This window comes from Vitis vinifera, chromosome 19 (assembly GCF_030704535.1).
Source record: "Vitis vinifera cultivar Pinot Noir 40024 chromosome 19, ASM3070453v1".
NCBI classification, from domain to species: Eukaryota; Viridiplantae; Streptophyta; class Magnoliopsida; order Vitales; family Vitaceae; genus Vitis; species Vitis vinifera.
Window position 1 is genome coordinate 22,459,839 of NC_081823.1, and position 23,885 is coordinate 22,483,723.

At 36.0% G+C, this 23,885-nt stretch overlaps 1 protein-coding gene across 4 annotated transcripts; it reads right to left on the reverse strand.

Annotated features, from left to right (window-relative positions):
- Positions 1-3,810: 3,810 nt before the first annotated feature.
- On the reverse strand, positions 3,811-22,103 carry LOC100242245 (uncharacterized). 4 transcript variants are annotated; one of them, XM_010646712.3, is made up of 10 exons: positions 21,959-22,097; positions 21,098-21,662; positions 17,702-17,831; positions 9,169-9,665; positions 8,578-8,658; positions 8,195-8,293; positions 7,878-7,991; positions 7,706-7,789; positions 5,259-5,330; positions 3,811-4,519 (listed from the first exon to the last, which is right to left on the reverse strand). In XM_010646712.3, the coding sequence occupies exons 2-10, from the start codon at positions 21,416-21,418 to the stop codon at positions 4,256-4,258; spliced, it is 1,662 nt and encodes a 553-aa protein (XP_010645014.1). In that variant the 5' UTR covers positions 21,419-21,662; positions 21,959-22,097; the 3' UTR covers positions 3,811-4,255. The 4 variants fall into 4 exon arrangements, with proteins under 4 accessions (XP_010645014.1, XP_010645013.1, XP_010645012.1 ...); XM_010646711.3 differs by having other exon boundaries at positions 21,924-22,097; XM_010646710.3 differs by having other exon boundaries at positions 21,797-22,097.
- Positions 22,104-23,885: the final 1,782 nt, after the last annotated feature.

A 23,885-nucleotide genomic window follows, 5' to 3' on the forward strand; every position in this document is an offset into this window, starting at 1 on the left:
TGAAAATAATACTCTCAAAGCTTCAAATTAAATTTTTATTAGAAGATTAAAAGTATTTTACAATATTTAAAAATATACTCCTTATAAAAATGGGATATTTGATAAAGTTTAAAAAAATCCAAAAAATTATCTAATGACTTTTAGATTAACGAGCAACGGAACTTTTTTCCAAAAAGAACAATTTTGTTATGTATATAATCATCAAAAAATGCTTTTGAAGTACTTTCTTTTATTAAAAAAGAAAAAGAAAAATGAACTAAATCTACGTAAAACTCTATGAGATAAATGTTTTTTCATTTAAATGAGTCATTTACAAATAGCTTAATAAGTTTTGAATTTTTTTTATATTAATAATAAATATCGTTTATTAGCTCTTTAATTTAAGTATTAAGCTAAATTTATACCTATTTTATTGCAATCAAAATTGTAAAAGAAGTTTTTGCAAATAACTTAAGAGTGTTTTATAACTAATTTTGAAAATGAAGCTCCCAAGTATTGCACTCAAATGCAAATGCATTAATGACATGAATTTAGAAATTTATAAACTTGGATTGGGTTGAGTACCCTCTATAAATTTTGAAAACCCATACTTAATTTTAGTGAATTTTCCTACTCTCCCATATAGATAGTTTCACTCCAATCAGGAAACTCTACGATAGCTCTGGTACCAAGATGGTGGAGATGAAATGTACATGGTTTTAGGTTTTGTCAAGAACAGAAGAGAGAAAAAGAAATGACAGCAAGAGAACAAACCACTCTGAAGTTCACTTATGACTTGAATTACTTCCTTAGATCTACAAATTTCAACCATCAGTAGCAGAAAACTAATGCATGTGGCAATGTCTTTCTTACTGTTCCTTAGATCTATGTGACCAGGATTGAATTAAGAGAGGGCAAGCATGTTCTATGGATCGAGCTCCAACACTGCACCAACAAACAAAACAAGAATGCAAACTTTTATTTCAAACTACAAAGAATAGAGCTCCAAACTTTCACATCTAATATGAGATAACAGCAAAAAAAAAAAAAAAAAACACCTAAGTCAACAGACATTTCCGTGGAAAGCCATTGATGAAATGCTTTTATTTCAAACTACAAAGAATAGAGCTCCAAACTTTTAAAGCATGCAATAAAAGGGCAATTGATGAAATGCTTACCTTGATTAATCCCATGGAAAGCCATTTTCATACTCCACTGGTGTCCAAGAATACGCTCAGTCGGTGATGATGTGAAAATTTGGGTTCAATGAGCTATTCCCTTTCTACACCCAAATTCAGTTCAGCCCTTTTCAGCCCTCAAGAGAATATAACAGAACAAAAACCTTCCTTTTTCCCTTATATATATATACCACATTACGCACACAATTTGGATCACTTGACTTAATGGTCAATCAAGTGAATTAGTCAAGTGAATTAGGGCAAACCCATAAAAAAATCAAACAACAATGTGTCCAGCCCCATTGGACCATAATGCAAAAAATAAAATAACATTGATTTATAGTATTATAACATTGACTATGTAAGTCCACACATAAAAATTCCAACACAACATTGATTTATGGTATTATCACATTGATTATGTAAGTCCACACATAAAAATTTCAATACAAACAATAGTTATAAGTAGTTAGAGGGTTGGAACAGTCAAAATTTAAGCAAAGAAAGATAATCCATCTCCCAATTGCCATAAGTGACAAACTCAAACTGGAATAATTAACAAATACACTAAGGCTTCGTTTGGATTTTGGGAAGAAGGAATAAAAATTATGAAAATTACTCCAAAATTGATTCTTTTCTCAAGCTATTTTTTAACATTCTCCTTTCCTTTCCCATTGCTCTTCCCAATATCCAAACAAAACCTTGAAAGTGGGCAATAAATCACTTACACAACAGAGAAAATGCTCAAAATTACGTAAAATTTTTATCTATTTTCATTATTTGAACAACATCCAAGAAACAAAATTCAAACCTAAATCTAATGAAAATAAACCAAAACTTCCAAGAAGGATGAAAAAAAGAGATGGAATAACTCGTCTCAACAAGCATCTCCGTCACAAGCTGATCGATCCGATCCTGAAGTCTCGCTATTTCCATGTTCAATTCAGTTTTATCTGCAATAGAGCAAATCATGGAATAACACTTCCTGTTAACATTCTGTTTGGTTGCTGAGAAAATCTCAGAAAAGAAAATCCCGCCATCAACTACCATCACCCCTATTTGGCTTACTTCAGTTGAGTTCTTCACTTGTATTAACAATCTTCGTCTTCTTTAGTTTTCTTGCATTTTCTCGGGTACCAAACAGAAGACAGAAAAATAACGATTCTTTTTTAGTTTTTTCTTTCCTCTCCTTTTAACTATCTCACTTCTAATGGTGGAAGGGTTGTATGGTAATTTCATTAGACCGTTGGTTGTCTGAGACTTCTGAGCAGAAGCGAAATGGCGGGAAAACAGAGAAGTGGCAGTCAGGTGAATGTAATGGGCCGGGCTCGATCTTGGCCCATTTTTAACGGGGCATCGTCGGGTTGACCCCGATCCAATCAAACACCCTTTGACCTTTTTTAATAAATAAAAAAAATTAAATTAAGAAATTGTTTAATAATAAATAATAATAACTTTTTATATATAAAAAAAAAATAAGTGTCATACAAAAAAATATCACTTTATCCTACATTTTTAAAACTATCTTAAATTTTTAAATTTCAAGTAATAATTATTATTTTTTAAATAGCTTGCAATTATATGATATAAATAGTCTCTATCTATAATTTTCAAATTTCATTTAAATTATTATGAAAAATAATATTAATAATAAAATGAAAATAAATATATATTTTTAAATATAATTACAAATAATTTTAAATAAAAAACAATTATAAATGTTTTAAATTTCAAATCATGATTATTATTATTATTTTAAATAGCTTGTGATTATATGGTATAATCTCCTGCTATAATTTTCAAATTTCATTTAAATTATTATGAAAAATAAAAAAATAAATAAATAAATAAATAAATAAATAAATAAATATTGATTTTAAAATATAATTACATATAATTTTTAAATAATAAAAAATTATACCTATATCAAATTTTTTTATATAATTTATTATTTTAGCATAAAATATATTTTCAAATTTTAACTTCAATATGTATTATTATTTGTTTTATCATTATTTGAAGTTTTTCTAATATTTTTATTACTGCCCCATAATTTTTTATATTTTTTGATATTTTTATAAAACCCAACCATCAATATTTCCAATATTCAAATCATTGATCTTCACTATTTATATAATAATTTCTATAGGAATTGTATGATAGAAAAATTAAAACCTTGTTTTGTAATTTTCGAAAATAATTTTAAAAAATATTTTTTGAGAATTTTATGATATTTTATAAAGTAAAAACCTGTTTGGAAAGTTCAAATATTTTCAACCTATTTTAATTTTTTTTTAATATGCTTTAAAAATAACTTTGACATCCAAATGCTTTATTTTTAATCATTCTACATTCTTATATAATTATTTTCTAAAACAATCCTTAAAGAACAAGTAAAAATAAAATAAAACAACGAAAAATTATTCCCAAAAACATCTCAGTTTCTCTTCTTAAGAACAGTTCTAATTGCCAAAACATATTTTCTTATTTTCTTATTTTGTTATGAAGAACGGTTCTTGAAACCAATTGTTAAATGGACCCTAATATATTCTTGTTTTCTGAAAATATTATTTGTCTTAAATTATTTTTAAAAGCAGTTAATAAATTGTTGACATCCTTCGACTCTTCAAAGCTCCAGGAAAATCAGAAGAAATTGGCTAGAAAATGGGGTAAATTATAAGAATCGCTAACATGTTGCCCAGATTTTTTCTTCCTTTTTTTGGTCTTATTACAACTGCATAGTAATGTAAGACGGGAGTTTCAGCTGTATCAACAATGTACAAAGAGGAGGCATTCACCCGGTTAGGTTGGGATCTTTATGGTTTTTCTCTAATAATTCCAACACCAACATTCTCCAGAAGGTACCACAACAAAAATGATACTTTCAAGATGAAAGGGCTCCCTTAAAATACCTGAATCTATTTACAGGCACAAGGAGCAGGTGAGAACGGTTGGTAGTTGTCCCTCTCCTTTATGATCAAATCCAGCCTCTTCTTGCTTCATCAATCGGGCATTGATGATAATGGTATGGGCAACCTTTTCATCTTCCATTTCAGGTGGACAGTAAGTTTTCTTGTGACCACCTTTACTTGGGTCATTCAGGACCATCTTCGCCATTGCTGCTTCCCTTTCTTCTGATGCATCTTGAATGGACTCCAGCTCTTTCTACGTTTGGAGGGCTCACAGAAGAGCCCTGACGCCAGAGCCTGCTGAAACCACAGCTCGAATTCATCATCTTCATCCATCATTTCAGCACCTAAGTCCCATGGGAATCTACTTGACTTGGATCTCTGTGTCTTCTCCAAACCAACCATGTTGACATGGAAGCTCGGACGATGGGTGTTGGGTCTGCATGCCATTCCCTGTATGGAGCAATTTCAAACCGTAAAATACTAAGAAGGGAATTGAGTAGTCAGCGGAGTACAAATTAAAGCTACAAAAACCAGCACTAGAACACAGCCAAAGGATGAAGGAGCTGTCCATGCGTTCAAAAAGCCTCATCATGCCTGTTTCCCATCTTCTGCATAGATGTTGATGGATCCAAAGGATGGTGCTTCATGCAAAATGATATTCAATAACATCTAAACCATCCAATTTGTAGTAACACATCAAACAAACTAAATCTTATCTCCTGTCCTTTTTTTTCCATTGTGGGCATAGGGGAAGAGGAGCATGGTTTACTTATAAGACATCAATTCACTGCATAACATCAAACAGGGTGACTGGAATTCCTGAATTATCACAATCATTTGGGATGGCCCATGGATGTCATTGCATCAATAGGCCATGTGCATGACTCATCATGGGTAGCACAGTAGAAGGGAGACTCAATTAATCTAACATGAATCATGATGTTTTCACACATGTTATCTTCTTTGTTGGCATGAACTGATGCAGGAAACATATAAGCTCTTGCCCTGCCTCTCCCCTTAGGTTGTTCTGTTCTCTCCATTCTTGGCAGCTAATTTGATATTGACCCATAAGGCTTTCCACATTCTTTTTATCTTAAAATACATTTTTTTTTTTTTGATGAATTTCTTTTTATCTTCAAATACATGATAAATTGTTTGAATAAATACACATAAAAAACAAACTTCTAACCTGACAAATAGCCCATTCTGACACATCAAAGATCTTGCTCTCAGCACAAACAAAAGCACGAGGTATTTCTACCTGGAAATGGGGGGAAAAACCAATCAAACCATTACAAAAAATAAATAATTTCTGTCAAAGCACAGTAAATGGGAAAGAAATAGACAGTAGTATTCGACAAAGATGCAGCTTAACAAAGAAAATGTTTCCCTACTAATATAGCAATGAGAAACAAAATGACAGGTATGGGGATATAAAAAGGAATAGATTCTGGTATTTGAACCCTTGCACACTAGCAGCACTCATTTTAAGTAAATCCTCCACGTGCTTTTGGCTGTATCATTTTTAGGTTTTAGCTCCAAGTGGAAGAGGACAGTGAAGACAAACTGTCTTGCTAAGTACCCCTCTATATTCAAGCTATTCAACTCATAAGAAACCCATACTAAGCCAAGATATTTTACCTTTTAAGAGTAACAATTAACTGAACCATATAACTGCTATCCATTCAACTAAATAATAAGCGATAAAATTAATCAAATACAGTTACCTTACCCAGATCATATCATGCTATTGGTTGCTTTGTTGGAGAAGATGTATCCTCTTTGGAAGTTTAATCTTAAAGTTTTGGGATGCACATAAGTTCAGAAACATTTTTGTGCATAGGCATGTGCCAGTTATAGATGTTTGATTCAATAGTTTCTTTGTTTATCATTATAAACATTATAGTGAGTTTTAGTTTTGCCAAGGGCATTTTTGAAATTTTATTAGTTACAGTTTTCTGGTACAGGCTTACCAGTAGCTTGGTTATGGGTATATTTCTTGCTTGGGTATTGTTGATTCAAAAGTTCTAGCAGGAAGTCCTAAGTTTCAATTTTCATTAAATTTTTTTATGTTCTAAAAGTTCCTAGTTGCTTCAGTCTTCTATTGGATCACAACTAGCCATAATGTGTTCAGAAATCTCTTCAGATAATGAATTCTATTGGGTTAACATATTGGCAAGTCTTGTTTTTAGAAGATTTTCACTAGCCTAGAAAGTTCTCAAGAGTAGAATTACCCATTTGGTGTGAAATGAAGTTCAATAATTAATATGATCATTTGGTGTCAAATGAAACTTAGAGTTGGATTTATGAAAATATCAAAGCTTTGGTTCTAGAAAGCTCTTGAGAGTAGATATGGCGGTATAAAGTTTAAGTGGATGTTGAGGCACAATTACCCATCTTTCTGCCTTCTTTCACAGGGATCTCAAACCAGGAATTCGATGTTCAAAATTTCATATTTTATATATTAAATCCTATTTGGTCCCTGTATTAGAAAGCTTTGTTTAGACAATATTCACTAGCCTAGTAAGGTTTCTAGAGTATAGATAGTCATTCGGTGTAAAATGAAATTTGAATTTGATTGATGAAAATATGAAAGTTGTAGTTGATCTTTTACATTGTATAGTGGTAAGGGCCCTATGGGAGATCGTCCTTGCCCTTGTTGGGGTTCAGTAGGTGTTCCCAGAGTTAGTTAAAGAGGCGTTATTCAGTTGGAGGGGCTCTTTTGTGGGGAAAAAAAGGAAAAAGATTTGGAATTCCATCCCGTTGTGTATTTTTTGGACGATATGGAAGGAGAGGAATAGATTAGCTTTTAGGGGAGGTGTTTCAGATATACAGAAACTCAAAAATTCTTTTGTATGTACCTTGTGGAGTTGGGCTAGGGTGTATATTGGAGAGGAGTCCTCTTCGCTCTTAGGCTTTTTGGAGTGGCTAGCGGCCACTTAAGGGTGGGTGAGGGTGCTTGTTTTTTGTGTTCTTGTTTTAGGCTGATTTGTATACTCCCTGTATGCTTTGTGGCCTTTGCCCTTTAATATATTTGTGATTATCGATCAAAAAAAAAATATGAAAGTTGTAGTTGATGAGGGGCCATTGCTATATTTTCTAGCCCCATCAGACCTGTCATTTTTTTTTTCTATTTTCTCTAACCTAGGTCCTATTTTTTAACCCTCAATTTCTTTCTACCTTCAGACCATCTGCCCAAAACCATGGATTGTCTGCTATCCAAAAGTTTCAACAACATGCTTTCAAGAATTTCAATGACACTACTTTTGAAACCTAACAGTCTTCCATCTTTAAAACCCCCAAAATATAGCCTTTCATAGGCTTTGCCCACCAACAGAGAGCTTTTATAAACACTTCTCTACATTAGTAAACATGATGGTAATCAGACTGTTCCTTTAACAGTATTGAGAATAATACTGTTTTTTGGAAAATAGAACTTTCTGCCAAACACTCCCAATTTAAGTGGTTGTCAGATCTGAATCCATATAGATATCATTCAGAAATCAGAAAATAGACCAACTAAGATTAAATTACAGTTACCAACTTATCAGAAGTCAAAAACCACACACAATTTTAGGTCAGTTTCCACACCCACAAAATTTTAACAAGTTGGTCCTCTACTTGGAAGAAAATTACCTTTTGAGGCCTATCAAAGACTAATGAGCCTCTATATTCAACCCATCCGTCTCCATCCCTGGCTGGATGATATTGACAGCAATCCTGATGCCAAAGACCAGTCATGATGCAGAGATGAGTAAGTGATTGAATGAGTAAGAGAAATTCACAAACAAATTCGAAAAGGCCAGACCTGACACCATCTTGCCTTGGCCTTCGTCCTATTGGTGCACACCCATATATGTGAATTGCCACACTTCGTGCATTGTATACGCCTTGATTCTTCAGAGCAATAATCTGGATTACCCTGCTTATGATAAAGCTATTATTAAGTTCAATCCTACAAATGAGGTTATAGTTCAACAGTAAACTGTTAACTCACTCTCTTCGAAATAGTGACAACTCCATGTTAGTTATAATTTGGTTCAAAGAGATAAAACTTTAACTAAGTAAGATCTCCACACTAATTGATAATAACATCCACAACCATGTCAACATCACAACTGATACCTGATGTGAACTTCCATGCGACTTCTGACATACACTTTTGGATTCTTCCTTTCTCAGCTGCTCATCATAATCTCGCTTCTTTGTAGAATCAGAAAGAACCTGAAAAAGACTTATGCCACTATGATTAGCAAAAATAGCCTGAAAGTTCTATACCTCTGTAATTTTCCAGAAATAAAAATAAAAATAAAGAGCCAAACCACAACTTCCTTTTGACACACACACACACACACACACACACATATATATATATATGTGTGTTTGATAAATAAGAGAATGTATTAAAAGTGCAATTTCCATTTCCATTTCCATTTCTTACATATATTTTAAGTAGCACAAAAGAACAAATAAAATAAATAGAAGTAATTTCAGCAAAAGATAATTACCTCATATGCACATTGAAGTTTTTTAAATGAATCGCTTGCCTGTAGACTCCCCATATTTTTATCAGGATGCACAAGCATGGCCTACACCCACACATATAAAGAAAACAGTAAGCATACCACACCACTTGTATAAACTTACAATCACCTCACAAGGTGCAATGCAACAATGATGCAGCATATCAGATGCTACTTCCATTTTATAGTCCTACATTGAGCACCTCTCCTCCTCTTCCTTGTTTCCAGACACTAAAATGAAATATGCACACACACACACACACACGTGTGCACACACATGTACATTGGAATATTGAAAAATGATCTATACAAAGAAGAAGCCAAGCACACAAGGAAACTGAGATTATGCATCAGAAACTTCAAACCCCACCCTCCACCTGAGTAAGCAGCTAAGTCCCCTTCAGAAGCTTACATCAACATTATCAGTGAACTGACACTTATGTTAGCCTAATCCAGCTTACGTTTGGTGAAAGAGAAATTGTAGAAGAAAGTCTGATCAAAAAAAAAAAAAAAAATTGTAGAAGAAAGAATGTGCAAGCATAAAACCCAAAAAAAGAAAAGGAAAAAAGCATAGACCTTCTTCCGGTATTCCTTCTTTAAACTAGCAGCATCAATTTTCTTGTGGCGTTGAAATCCCAACGCATCATAATGATCTACACTACATAATATCCTGTTCATCTCATCCACTGAACTTGCATCTTCCTTAACAATCTGGCTAGTAGAAGACTCTTCCAGCTTACTAATAACAGTCATAGTAGCAGCTGCTTTGCTGCTTGATTTACATGACTGCAGTTTTTCAGCTTCCTCGGTAGGAACAGAGAAGTCACATTTTCCAGATATATCATCTTCTGTAATTGATTCTGATTCTGATTCTTTTTGCTCTTCAAAGTGTTGGCTTTCACTCACATTGTCACACAAGGGGAGCAAGTAATTGAATATATCATTTGAGATGAATGAAAGGTTTATCGAGAGCAATACTCCAAACCATCCAACTCGAACTTTGACACAATAGATAGCATATAGAGTTGCCACCAGCACCACAACCCGGGCATGATTTCGGGAGAACAAATAACCTGCATTTTCATGGTAGAGAATTAGAGTATTTTAGATCTAAAGAAATGCAGCAGTGGAGTAAAGATCTTAAACATAGCCATTTTATAGTGCTTATCATCGATAGGAGGCACTCATGTCAAATAGGTAAAGATGACCAAAATACAAAAGTAAACAGAAACTGTTTCTCTAATCCACATTGCTATCATGTTTAACGAGATACCAAGTTATTGTTTGGATGTTAGAGTTAAGATAGAAGAACTTTATTAGAAGACACAGATCTATGCTAACCTACACATCAAACCAAATACACTAGAATTTTATGCTGAAATTTTGCAAAGGGTTCCCATATGTAAGCCGCAACAATACTCCCCATGGGCAGCTCAAACGGGGAGGTCCTCCTTCAAAATGTTAGGTCCTAGTCTTACCAAATATACCATCCATTCCTGCGAAGCAAGGCTAGTGGGTTTCCATGTTATCAAAGGAAAAAAATGTGGGCCAAGACAATCAAGTCATGTGATTTTGTTTCAAAACATATCAGAGATTTATTTATTAAAAGAAAAGCTCGAGGTAAGAATTCAAGATCTCAGGGTAATAATAATAATAATAATTATATCTTAGGGTTATTATAATTATGATGTAGGGAAGTGATTCCTAAAATTTGCTGGACTGACCCTTTACAAAAGGGGAAGTTCATAAAGCTATGTTTCAATTAGACAAGGAAAAGAACCTGGGGCCTGATGGTTTCTCTATAGTAATGTTTTCAATAGTATTGGGATGTGATAAAGGAGAATCCATTAATAAAAAATAAAAAAGGAAATGTGTTTAAGGAGTTTCATATTAGTAGGGGTAATTAACTAGAGCACCAATGCCATCTTTATTGCTCTAATGCTGAAAAATGAGTCCAATCAAAATATCATATTTTAGGATTATCAGCTTGGTCACAAGCTTATATAAGATTATAACTAAAGTTCTTTTAAATTGCATCTAATGAGTACTTCATGAAACTATCCACATTTTCCAAGGAACTTTTGTAAAGGGGAGACAAATCCTAGATGTAGTATTGATAACCAATGAAATGGTGGATGAGAAAAGAAGATCGAGGGAGGAAGGAACAGTTTTCAAAATTAATTCTAAAAGGCCTATGACCATGTGGATGGGGGGTTTTTAGACCATGCACTTGACAGGGAGTTTAGTACTAGATGGAGATCATGGATCAGGGGATGTTTGTCCTCACTACTTTTGTGGTTTTACAAGGATGGTTTCAAGCAACCAGAGGCTTAAAGCAAGGAGACCCTTTTTCTCCTTTCCTTTTCACCATTGTAGCAATTGTTTTATGTAGGATGTTGATAACAAAGCTTCCTAGTGGGGAGAAGCAAAACTAGGGTGTATTATTTGAAATTTGCAGATGACACTACTTTTTTTCTAATTTCAAAGCGAAAAAGTTGCAAAATCTTTTTTTTGATAGATAAGCGCTGAATATATTGAAAAGAGGCCAAAAAGCCACGAAGTATACAGGGAGTATACAAACTAGCTAAGCCTCACAACCAAAAGAAAAGCAAAAAAACCCCACCAACCCTTATCTGGAGGCTATCCACTACAAGAAGCCTATAAGAGACAGCGAACTCTCTCCACTATACAATCTCGCCCAACACCATAAATTACAGATAAAAAAATTTTTTAATTTCTAAATTGCTATCACTCCCCCCCTAAAAACTAATCTATTTCTTTCCTTCCAAAGAGTCCAAAAAATGTACAACGGGATAGACTTCCATATCTTTCTCCTTTTTTCCCCTACAAAAGGGCCCCTCCAGCTCAATAAGACCTCCTTTACAGTTTCTGGAAAGACCCATTGAACACCAAACAAAGTAAAGATCATATCCCACAGGACTTTTGCCACTATACAGTGTACGAGAATGTGATTTACAGATTCCTCTTCGCAGCCACACAAGAAACAATGGTTCGGGAGTTGCCACCCTCTTTTCTGAAGCCTATCTAACGTAAGCACCTTCCCCCAAGTGGCCTCCCAAGCAAAAAACAAAATTTTAGTTGGAACTTTATCCACCCGAATGTTACTTTTCGGAAAGTTGTTAGCTACGGTATTAACCACCAAGTTGTAAGCTTCCTTGACTTTAAACTGCCCGTTTCTTCCCCCTTTCCAATAAACTGCATCTTCTTCTGAGGTAGGTTTATAGCCCCTCAAAACATGAAGCAAATTACCTACCATATCCAACTCCCAATCATTGAAATCTCTCACAAACCTTAAATCCCAACCTCCTTGGCCGACATTCTGATCCCACATTTCTTCTACCGTGCCGTTTCTATGAGCAACCATGTCATAAAGGTGAGGAAACCTTTGGGACAGCACTGTACAACCGCACCAAAGATCAGTCCAAAATCTGATTTTGGTACCATTTCCAATAGTAAAAGCCATATTTTCCCAGCACCAATCTTTTTCCTTCAAAATCTCCTTCCAAACCCCTACTCCAAACGTCCCATTAACCTTTTTGGTCTTCCAACCAAAACCCTCTTGCCCATATTTCGCCAAAAGCACTTGCTTCCACAGATTTTCCTTTTCACAAGCAAACCTCCATATCCATTTACCCACCAAGGCTTTGTTCAACGGGCCTAGCTTCCTTAAGCCCAGTCCCCCCTTTTCCTTCTCCATACAAACAACCTCCCAATTAACTAAGTGCACTTTCCTTTCCAAATTTCCTCCTCCCCAAAGAAAGTCCCTTTGCAATTTTTCTAACCTCCGTGCAACAGACTTGGGCATACGGAAAAGGGACATTTGATACAATGGTATACTAGCCATCGTGCTCTTTATGAGAATGAGTCTCCCGCCTTTGGAGATATATTGGCGTTTCCAAAGCGCAAGTCTTCTCCTCACCTTCTCTTCCACCCCATCCCACATGGTGGTAGTCTTATTAGGAGCCCCCAAGGGCAACCCCAAATACACAGAAGGCATAAAACCCACCTTGCAGCCCAATTCCGCTGCCATCTCCTCCATCTCTTCCACCTCGCCAACTGGGATTATTTCACTTTTATCCAAATTGATCCTTAACCCTGACGCGACTTCAAACCAAAACAAGATCCAACTTAGATGAGTTAGATGCTCTTTCCTAGCCTCACAGAAAACTATTGTATCATCAGCAAATAACAGATGGGATATATGCACCGGTTGTCTTCCTCCTCCTCGGATCCTACACCCTGATAAAAATCCCCCTTCAACAGCCCTCCTAATGAGAGTGCTCAACACTTCCATTCCCATTACAAAGAGGTAAGGAGAAAGAGGATCTCCTTGCCGCAACCCCTTAGAACTTTGGAAGAAACCAGCTGACACTCCATTCACCAACACCGAAAACTTGGTTGTGGATATGCAACTCCACATCCAACCCAACCACTTTGATCCAAACCCCATTTTTCTCATGACTTTCATCAAAAACTACCAATTTAAACTATCGTAGGCTTTCTCTATATCCAGCTTACAAATGAGACCTTTCTCTTCCCTTTTTTACCAAGCATCAATCACCTCATTTGCAATTAAAGAGGCATCAAGGATTTGCCTGCCCATTACGAATGCATTCTGATCTATGGAGACCACTTTCCCTATCACTTTCTTGAGTCCATTGGCCAACACCTTGGCCAATAGTTTGTACAACCCCCCCAAAAGACTGATTGGCCTAAAATCCCCAAGATCCTCGGCCCCCCCTTCCTTGGGTAACAATACCAAAAACGTATTGTTGATGCTCTTGATGAAGGCACTTTGCTCATAGAACTCCTTAAACAAATCCAAGACCTCCTCTTTAACTAGAGCCCAGCAGCTTTGCCAAAATGCCATAGTAAATCCATCCAGTCCTGGGGCTTTGTCCCCATTCATCTCCATCAGGGCACTATGAATTTCATCCTCAGAGAAAGGGTGCTCCAAATTATCCGCCTCTTGCTGACTAATTTGCTCCAACTGCAGCCTTTCTATATCCGCCTTCCAATCTGAATTTTCTGTGAGTAAGTATTGAAAAGCATTAACTACCCCTTCTCTCACATCCTTTTCCTCGGTCAGCCACACCCCGTTTATCTTAATTCTGTCCATATGATTGATTCTACAATGGGCAGCCGCCATTCGATGAAAATAGCCTATATTTTTGTCCCCTTCCCTTAACCATAATTCCCTTGAATGCTGCCTCCAATGAGTTTCTTCCAAAGAAGCCCACTTAGCATAACTTTCCTTAGATTCCTTTTTTGAAATTGTTTCCTCCTCTGATAATCTTCTCTCACTTTCCACCAGGTCCCAGTGGTCCACTAATTGGAGAGCAACAGCTTTATTGTCTTCCAATCTCCCAAACACTTCCCTATTCCACACTTTAAGCTTTTGTTTGATCTCTTTCATTTTTGTACCCAACCTATAGCTAGCGCTGCCTCTAACCTCTATTCCCTGCCACCAGCTATGAATTAGCTCTTTAAACCCTTCAACTTTAAGCCACATATTTTCGAATCTGAAAGGGGAGGGACCTCTTCTTATAGCTCCACCCTCTAGCAACATAGGAAAGTGGTCAGAAACAGGCCTAGACAGCCTTTTTTGAATCACACTACTGAATTGATCTAACCAACTGGAAGTAACCAAAAATCTGTCCAACCTAGCCCATGACTGATTATTAGGCCCCCCACTCCAAGTATACCCTCCCCCTTGCAAAGGAAGATCAACCAGGCCTAACTCATCTATAACCTGAGCAAATCTCCTCATCGCTGCAGTTATTCTCCCTTGCCTATTCCTTTCTCTTTGAGAAAGGATAATGTTGAAATCGCCCCCTACACACCAGGGTTCTTCCCATAATCCTCTAATCGCTCCAATCTCATCCCACAAACATTCCCTTTCATTTTTGGTGAACGGGCCACACACTCCCGTGAACACCCAAACAGCTCCATCTTCCACCTTCCTAAATCGAGAAAGAGTTGCAAAATCTTTTTTTTTTGATAAGTAAACACACATATATTAGCAAAGGCAAACGCCGCAAAGCATACAGGGAGTATACGAGGCGACGAAGGCCTCACAACAAAGAACAAAAAAAAACAACAAAAAACCCACCAGCCCTCAACTGGAGGCTATCCACTCCAGGAAACCTATAAGGGAACGGGACTCTGCACCATTATACAATTTTGCCCACCCCCACATATTACAGACAAAAGAATACTTAATTTTCTGTATAGCTAGCTCCCCCCACCCCCTAAATGCTAATCTATTCCTTTCCTTCCACACCGTCCAAAAAATAAATAACGATATGGATCTCCAAATTCTCTTCCTCTTTTTGCCCACAAAAGAACCCTTCCAGCTGAAAATCACCTCCTTTACAGTTTCTGGAAAGACCCACTGGGCTCCAAACAGACTAAGGACCATCCCCCACAACACACTAGCCACTATACAATGGATAAGAAGATGATTTACATTTTCCTCATCACTACCACATAAATAACACCGGTTAGGAATCTGCCATCCTCTCTTTTGAAGCCTATCAATAGTAAGAACCCTCCCCCAAGTAGCTTCCCACGTAAAAAACGCTAACTTGGAAGGCACGTTCTCCACCTAAATGCCCTTTTTGGGAAACAAAGATGTACTATGGCTGGTCAACAGCCCATACGCATCCTTGACGTCAAACTTCCCATTTTTTCCCCCTTTCCATAAGGCCAAGTCCTCCTCCAAGGTAATTCTTTGACTCCTTAGGATTTGCAGCAGTTCGTCAACCAAGGCCAGCTCCCAATCATTGAAGCTTCTAATAAACCTTAGATTCCAGCCTCCTTGACCAGCATTTTGGTCCCATAATTCCCCCACAATGGCACTTTTTTGGGCAACCACATTGAAGAGTTGAGGGAATCTTCAGGCCAGCTCCACATCCCCGCACCAAGTGTCCTTCCAAAACCTGATTTTGGTGCCTTTTCCAACCTTAAGTGTCATATTGTTCCAACACCAATCTGCTTCTTTCATAATCTCTTTCCAAAGCCCAACACCAAACGCCCCATTTGCTTTTTTAGTTCTCCACCCAAAATCCTCTTGCCCGTATTTTGCCACCAAAACACGTTTCCACATTTCATCCTTGGCACGAGCAAATCTCCATACCCATTTTCCAAGAAGGGCTTTGTTCAAATGGACTATTTTCCTCAAGCCAAACCCCCCCTTCTCTTTGCTCACACACACCTTCTCCCAATTGACTAGGTGTGCTTTTTTTTTCCGTACTTCCCCCTCCCCACAAGAAGTCTCTTTGCAATTTTTCAAGTCTTCTCGCCACTACCTTAGACATACGGAATAGGGACAGCTGGTATAATGGCATGCTAGCCAGTGTACTCTTTATGAGGGTGATTCTACCACCCTTACACAGGTATTGCCGCTTCCAAAGGGCTAATTTCCACCTCATCCGTTCTTCCACCCCATCCCACACATAACCAGCTTTATTAGGCGCACCTAGGGGCAGCCCCAGGTAGGTTGATGGCAGCTGACCTACCTTGAGACCAACAAGAAGGTTAACATCAATGACTTGCTTTAAGTGAAAAACAATTCAAAACCCTTAGTCCAAATTGTTGCACTCTGTGTACAAAGCAGTGGGAATCAATAGATCACCTTTTATTACACTATTCGGCAACTTTTTTTTTTTTTTTGATAGGTAATAAAAGATCTATAAAAAAGAGGCACCAAAAGAGCAACTCAAGGTATACAATACATGTACACCCACTGCCAAACCAACCAAAAAAGAACAAATAAACAAGCACCCAACTGGGCCAAAAAACAACCTTAGCTAGAGCCCAACCAATTAATAAAACTAACTAAAGTTAGAGGATGATCAACCATAAACAACTTGGCCTCTAACCAAAGAGAAAAAAACAAAAAAGTAATTGAGTCTCTGGATTGACAACACATCATCATAGAAGGTCAATCTATTTCTCATCTTCCAAACCGTCCAAAATATGTAAAGAGGAGTTGCTCTCCACACCTTCTTGAGCTTTTTTCCCACAAAATAACCATGTCAACTAAGGAAAGTCTCTTTAACTGAGGAAGGCAGCACCCATGACACCCCAAACAAAGTAAAGAGCAAATCCCATAAGACCCTTGTTTTTGTATAATGAAGAAGAAGATGGTCTATAGTCTCTTCCTTCTCATGGCACAAAAAACATCTATTTGCCAAGGCTCATCCTCTTTTCTGAATTAAATCCAAGGTTAAAGCTTTGCCCCACATAGCCTCCCAAGCAAAGAAGCTAATCCTGGGTTGCACCCAGACGTTCCAAATGCAACTTGAAGGAAAAAAAAAAAAAAAAGGGTCGCCTGCCTCTAGAGCAAGGTAGAGGGATTTGACCGAGAACTTTCCACTCTTTGTTTCGGTCCAAAACACCATGCCTTCCACATCTCCACGCACTCTCTTCCCATGCAGCCGCTCCAAGAAGCTTTCTGCCTCCTCCACCTCCCTCATTGAAGGCTCTTGAGAAACCCCCCACCCCCACCCCCACTCCCCCTCAACCAAGGAGTCCCAAATATCCACCACCCACGCTTCCTTATCATCGGTTAAAGCAAACAAGGAAGGGAAGGACACACACAAAGGAGAATCCCTGCACCATCTATCCCTCCAAAATCTCACCCTCCACCCGTTACCTACAAGGAAGGAAATCCTAGAACCCACAAAGTCCCAGTCCATCCTTATCCCTTTCCATAGCCCAACACTATGCGCCTCTCTCACTTCTCGAGAACACCATCCCCCTCTTTCTTCCCCATACTTCCCTCTGATCACTTGATTCCATAGGGCTTCTCTCTCATTTGTGAAACGCAAATTCCATTTACAAAGAAAAGCCTTATTGAGATTTACACTATTCAACAACTTTGGAGTGGCATAACCCTTGAATGTGTTTTATGCATCATATAGACAAGCCCATGATCTACCAGATTCTTAGAGTTTTATCCACTCATGAAAACAATATATTTAACCAAAAAAGAAAAAAGAAAGATGATGAAATGGATGTACTCATAATATGTCATGTCTATTACATTTAAATTCAAACTACTTGGGAGAAAGCCATTTCATACCTCCAACCACAAACAATGTCCCAGTTATCCAAAAGTTGGCATACATCCATAAAATCAGTATAGCAAACAGCCCTACAATAAAAAGCCCAGGAGTATAGCCCAAGTACTGAATAGCAGTTCCAGCAGCTCCCTGAAATAATATGGATCCAACTCTTAGAGGCTATTCTTAAATTCATTTAAGAAAAAATTTAAGAAATCCAATCAAATTAATACTATCCAACTCTTTATTTTAGCACCTCATTTAGAAAATAGTCAACAATGAAATATCCCTTTAGTAAATCAAGGAGAAACTTTTAGCAAGCCTATGTAGAAATAACCGGAACATTAAGCCAAGTTCAACAGTATCCAGAAAGATAGATAACATGACTTGCAAGTGCTGACCTTTGTTATTTAATTTTGTTCGATCAATCACATCACTCAAGATACTAGTGCAAGTGAGATGCTATATCTATATGTTATAATTTTTTTATAGGTGCTATATCTATATGTTATATCCTCCACCCATTCATTTGACCTTCATTCCAAAAAGGCAGTATACCAATAAATCACATCTTTAAGTTACCAAATGTCCACCATTTTGCTTCCATACCAAAGTTTGTTTATCCATAGTAGTAGCAAACAGAAACAAATGCGAACAATGAACTAAAAAGACATAAGACATGAAAGAGATAATGCCAAGAAACTAGAAACATAAAATAACAGTAAATATATATAAATATGTCTAATAGTGAGGCCTAGCGCAACTTACTTCAGTGGCAAAGCCAAAGGACACTCTACATTGTTCTCTAATGTTCTTCAACAAAGCCCTCACAGTTATTGAGTTACTGATCTTAGAACAAAGTAAGGGTACCAATAAAAGGCCGTTAAAAAATGCCTTGCACCTTTAGAAATAACAAAGTAATTTTCCTTACAAGACATATCAGATCTGGAGCAAAAAATTGGTTTCCTTTTAGAAGATTGTTTACTTCTATGATTTGTTTTTCAATTTTTTTCATTTTTTATTTTTGTGCTGTGCAGATAGATTTGCATTTTTGTATGAATTATACATCTATTTTCCTTCTTTGATCAGACTTAACGGAACAGATTGTGTACTTGTCAGAAGCATGCTCAGTCAAGAGTGTGACTTTCTACATCTTTAACTCACTAAGGCACAGAATTCAGTTATTGATATTTATTTGACCTATTTAGCTTATTAAACTACTAATGTCTTATAATATAGTTACATTTTATTTGACAAACATTTTAAACATCACACTTATTTTTTTACGACTTAAACACACATCACCCAATCATAATCTATTTGTTTTGATATCTCTCATGTGAATACAAGGCAGGCCCATTTCCCGCATGATGAACCCTAAGTAATTGTTCTTTTTCTTAATTTAAATCTTTTTTTTACTGGCATCAACAGTATGTTTACAACATCCTTGTCACTTGGGAATATCAAACTAGAGTGAGATGAAGGAAAATTAGCAAGAGAACATTCACTACAGAGAAGGGCCCAAGTTCAAAAATCATGAAAGGATTGAGAAATTTAAACTGGGATAGAGTATCTCAATGAAACTAAAATTATAACATTTCTGACTTCTGAGACATTGAAATATCTCACAAAATTGGTACTATCCAGATCCAAAAGTGGAACTGACAGAGTTGGGAAGAGATTAATTCCAACATTTGACATTGGATCCCAGAACAACTTCAGACATAAATTAGATGTCCAAGCAACTTCGTATGTAAAGTAAATGACAAAGGAAAGATATGATGTTGGCTTCCTGAGGGCAACAATAAGCCTCTCTAAATGGTGTGTTACAACCATATTTGTGTGCCTAAGGTAACTAATGATAATTTGATAATGAAGACTATCAAATTCACTTGGAAATGACTCCACATTTTCAAGAAGCTACTAAAATAAAATTTAAATGAAATTTTGAAATGTCTTTCATGGTAATCATATGCTACATGGGTTTGGACATGGGTTTGAATCCAATTTTCAAATCTATGAAATTCCCCAATCATAAAATTCGAGGACTTAGGAAAAAGATCGTCTTTGTTTAATTGAATTCTATCCCATTGTCTCACACTTTTGTACTGCAATATGTTAGAATCACCATCAATACTTTCCTTCGTTCTATAGTCCTGAGGCTATCTACAGCTAGCCAATTAAGCATACTCAGATATACTAGTCCAAGCAATGCATCAAAGATGCAGTCATGAATTCTCCTAAAAGACCATAATTACCACAAGCAAACATACTAATGATGGGATATACAATTTTGCTATGCTAATAACATTTGTTGTTGTCCTCCTATTATGACCAAGCATGGCTGAATATGAGCTATTGGGGTGTAAAACAAACCAAAAAAAAAAAAAGAGAGAGAGAGAGAGCTGATAAGGACCTTTTATGTATGCATTATTCATACAGAACCCAAATCTTATGTCCATTGCTTCTTGATAAGAGCTTCACATTCCCAAGTCTAGGAGGTGCTCAAAAGTGGTTTACTATGCCCACTGCTTATTCAATCATAGAATCCAAAAACCATCAGACCACATATTTTCATTTGACGCTCCCTATCCAGCTCATGCCTTAATGTACATAAATAGATCGCATATATTGTCAAATTTTGACTTTTGGATCAATTCAAAAGAAGAAAAGGACAACCTCTTGCAAAGTGTTCTTGTCTGAGCAAATGTAAGAAGAATTTGCTAACCATCTTTTTATCCATTGTGGGAAAGCAAGGAGTTTCTCATCCAATAAATAAATAACTAATGAGACACAGAACTCTAATGTGAAATTGAACTCCACTAAAGAGAAAACAGAACTACAAAGGTCACAGCCTATATTTAAGCATAAGGAACTACTCTAATGTGAATGGAAACTAGACAAAAGAGAAAACTACACAGGTCTTGATCTCTATTTAAGGAAGAGAATGTGCATCCCCAAAATAAGAGCACAGTGAATTTCTTAAAAACTGGAGAAATCAGAGCAGAACCTGACCCAGTGAGCCCTGTTCGTCTTCTCTCCTCAAGATGGAGGTTAAGTTGGTGGTGAGACCCCACAATTAATCATGAGGCCCCAACAGATTTATGCCCTAAAATCAAAACTTGCATAAACAACAGCTTGGAACTTCATTTAAAAGCCCGAACCAAACCCTCCCAATTCCTCCCCAATTTATTACATGGCCAATGTTATCTAACCAGCAGATGATATCCATCTACCCATTAATGTCATTAAAGAAAATGAATATGCCACAACAAATTCAAGCAACGGATATTATTGCAAATGAAAGCAAACACTACACTTAATAGAACTCAATTACTACTTTCCACATGCAGCTGACAATAAAAACTAGACATTAAAGGCTAAATATGCAACAAAAAAGGGAAGATGTAGCATACCATACTAAGCAGTACATAAACTAGACAAGTCATTGAAGTTAAACTAAGAAAGCAACTCCACATTATAATAAGCAAAGCCGCCGAACCCAGTTCTATAATAGATCGAAAACCCCGAACAGTGCTATCTTTCCACTTCCGCAATACCAATAACACCAATCGCCAGAATTTCGTGCACCCGCTGCACACCATCGGCCAATGCCGCTCCATAAATTTCCCAATTTTGTCCCGAAAACCGCCTGCAGCTGTTTTCACAGCAGAGTAATTGTTGCTCTTCGATTGAACCCATTTCCACCCTTGTTTGAACAACCCTATATCTTCCATATCATCAAAACCCCCAAAATTGCATTGAAAAATACACTGATTCAAACTTCAAAACCAGTAATTGAGTCCGTTCAGAGGTTCCAGAGTCCTGAAGCTTCCATTTTCACACCGCCAGAGCTAGCAGTGGGTTCTGCGCTTCGGAAGCAGAAGCCGCCATTTTCACACTGCCACAGGTGTCATTCGAAGAAGGATCGAGACAACAAAACGACGCCGTTTCAGGAAACGCATGGATAAATCAGAGCGCCTGCAATCCAGAAGCTTCCATGTTCACACCACTCAGCAGAGAGAAAAAAAAAAGATCAAACCAGAGAAAAACGACGTCGTTTGCAAAAACCTAAAAAAAACAGGGCATTGCTTCACAAGTAAGTCTTAGCTCACCGCCTTTTTCCAGTGTCCATTTCTTTGAATCCCAACAAGGATTTAGGTCAAAAAAACCCTAGACCAGAACACCGACAAAGGAGCAGAAAAGAAAGTTTGGCTTTAATGGATTCCACACAGAACACACCTCAGCCAAATCTGAAGAAACAAACCCTAGCTTACTTTTTCAGCTAATTGTCACGGACTTAGGCCTCTCCCAAGCATTCCAAGACGATGCTTGTGGAAAAGCAACAGAAGTTCACCAAAAGCAAGTTGCTAAAAGTTCTGATAACACGGCATAAAATGGGTATATTTTATTTGCTCCTTTTGTGTGGGTTAGTAATAGTAGGAGGAAGGTTGGCATGGTAATGATGAATGTTTGGGACCCACCACGGATGTTATTAAATTGGACGACCTTCTCCTGGTCCTGGTACGGGGTTAGTTGGTGACTTGGTGACTTGGTGTAGAGTTGCATGCCAACCTGGCAGTCCCACATGGGTGAGATGACATGGAAGTCATGTTTTTTCATTCAAAAAGAGAACGAGCATCTACCATCTCTGCTTTACCCTTAACAAGCTTGCAATGCACTCAACTTCCATTTTGTTTAATCAATGTTTATAATTAAAGCGGTTCTGGTTTTTTGATATCACCTGTCTGTCCATATTCCACGTATTTATAGCATTAAACCTAAATTCCATAGTTCAAATACATTATGGGGATTAAATTGATTTTTAAATATGATTTTAATTAAATTGTAATATGTTATGTCGGTGTCGACAATTCTCAATTAAGTTATGATCAATAAAGCACGGTGGATCCAATTAACATTTCTCAACCTCATCATAATATCACCAAGGATATCCAATATGAAGCTATTTAAATGATACTTAACTCAAATATCAAATGTAAAATGCTAAATTATTTGGATTTGTAGATTATGTAATATACTATTATCGATGAAATAACAGCTTGAAAATGATATCTAAGATACGCATAGGTTCAGAATAGTTAAGTTATATGATAATAAATCTTAATTGAAGGAGTGTCACCAAATTATAAACATGGTCTAAAATATTAGAATGTATCATCGATATATCTTTGATTTTTCGAATATCCATGGATTGGGTTCTAATACAAAATCTAAGTGAATATATCTCATACCCGATATTTCAAAACTTTTGGTCATTTATTGTCAAATTTTTTTTATCTTTTCTAGATTTGTTTATCTTTGAACTTGGCTATCCATGCTTCAAAAAGCATTCCGTACACCAATGGGCCCACCATGCCCTTGTTTATCATTGTGGCCTACATTCTATATACTTTATGTTTTCACCTAAATTTTATATATCATAAGTATTTTACATTTACACATGTATTTATGTTTGCACTTACATTTTGTGTATATTTTAAAAAATAAAATACTAAAATAAATTTTTAATAAATATATTGATTTTAATTATTTTTTTTCAAATTTCATTTATTTATTATTAAAAACATAAAAATAATGAATTAAATACTAATATAATAATTATACATATATATATATATATATATATATATATATATTATAAAGTAGATAAATTAATCCTTTTAATATTAAATTTATTTTCAAATTCCATATTAAATCAATTTTCAAATACCACCTATTGTAAAATGTTACAAATTATATAATTTATATATTAATTTTTTCATATATCAATTATAACATATAATATATGTATCATTATTTTTTATATCATTTGTGAGCAATTTTTTAATATTTTTATAAATTTTGATCAATTTTCGTCTTATCCATATTTTATATCAAAATATTTATTGACATTTTTTATTATATTCTGATATATCCATATCTATAAAATTAAGTTATCGTTGTCTACGTCAAAACCGACATTTTCATCTTTATTAAAAAACTTCACTGAGTGAGTGAGATAAAACTTGTAACCAGGGGTAATTGGGTAAATAGAATCGAGATAGAAATTGATGGGTACTTGGGCTCTATATGTAAAACCCTAACATGATGTGGAATTGAAATTAATGGGATGTTTGACTTATTTTGATCCAACTTATATATTTAAACTAATTTTGATATTTTTTTGGAAATGAAATTTTT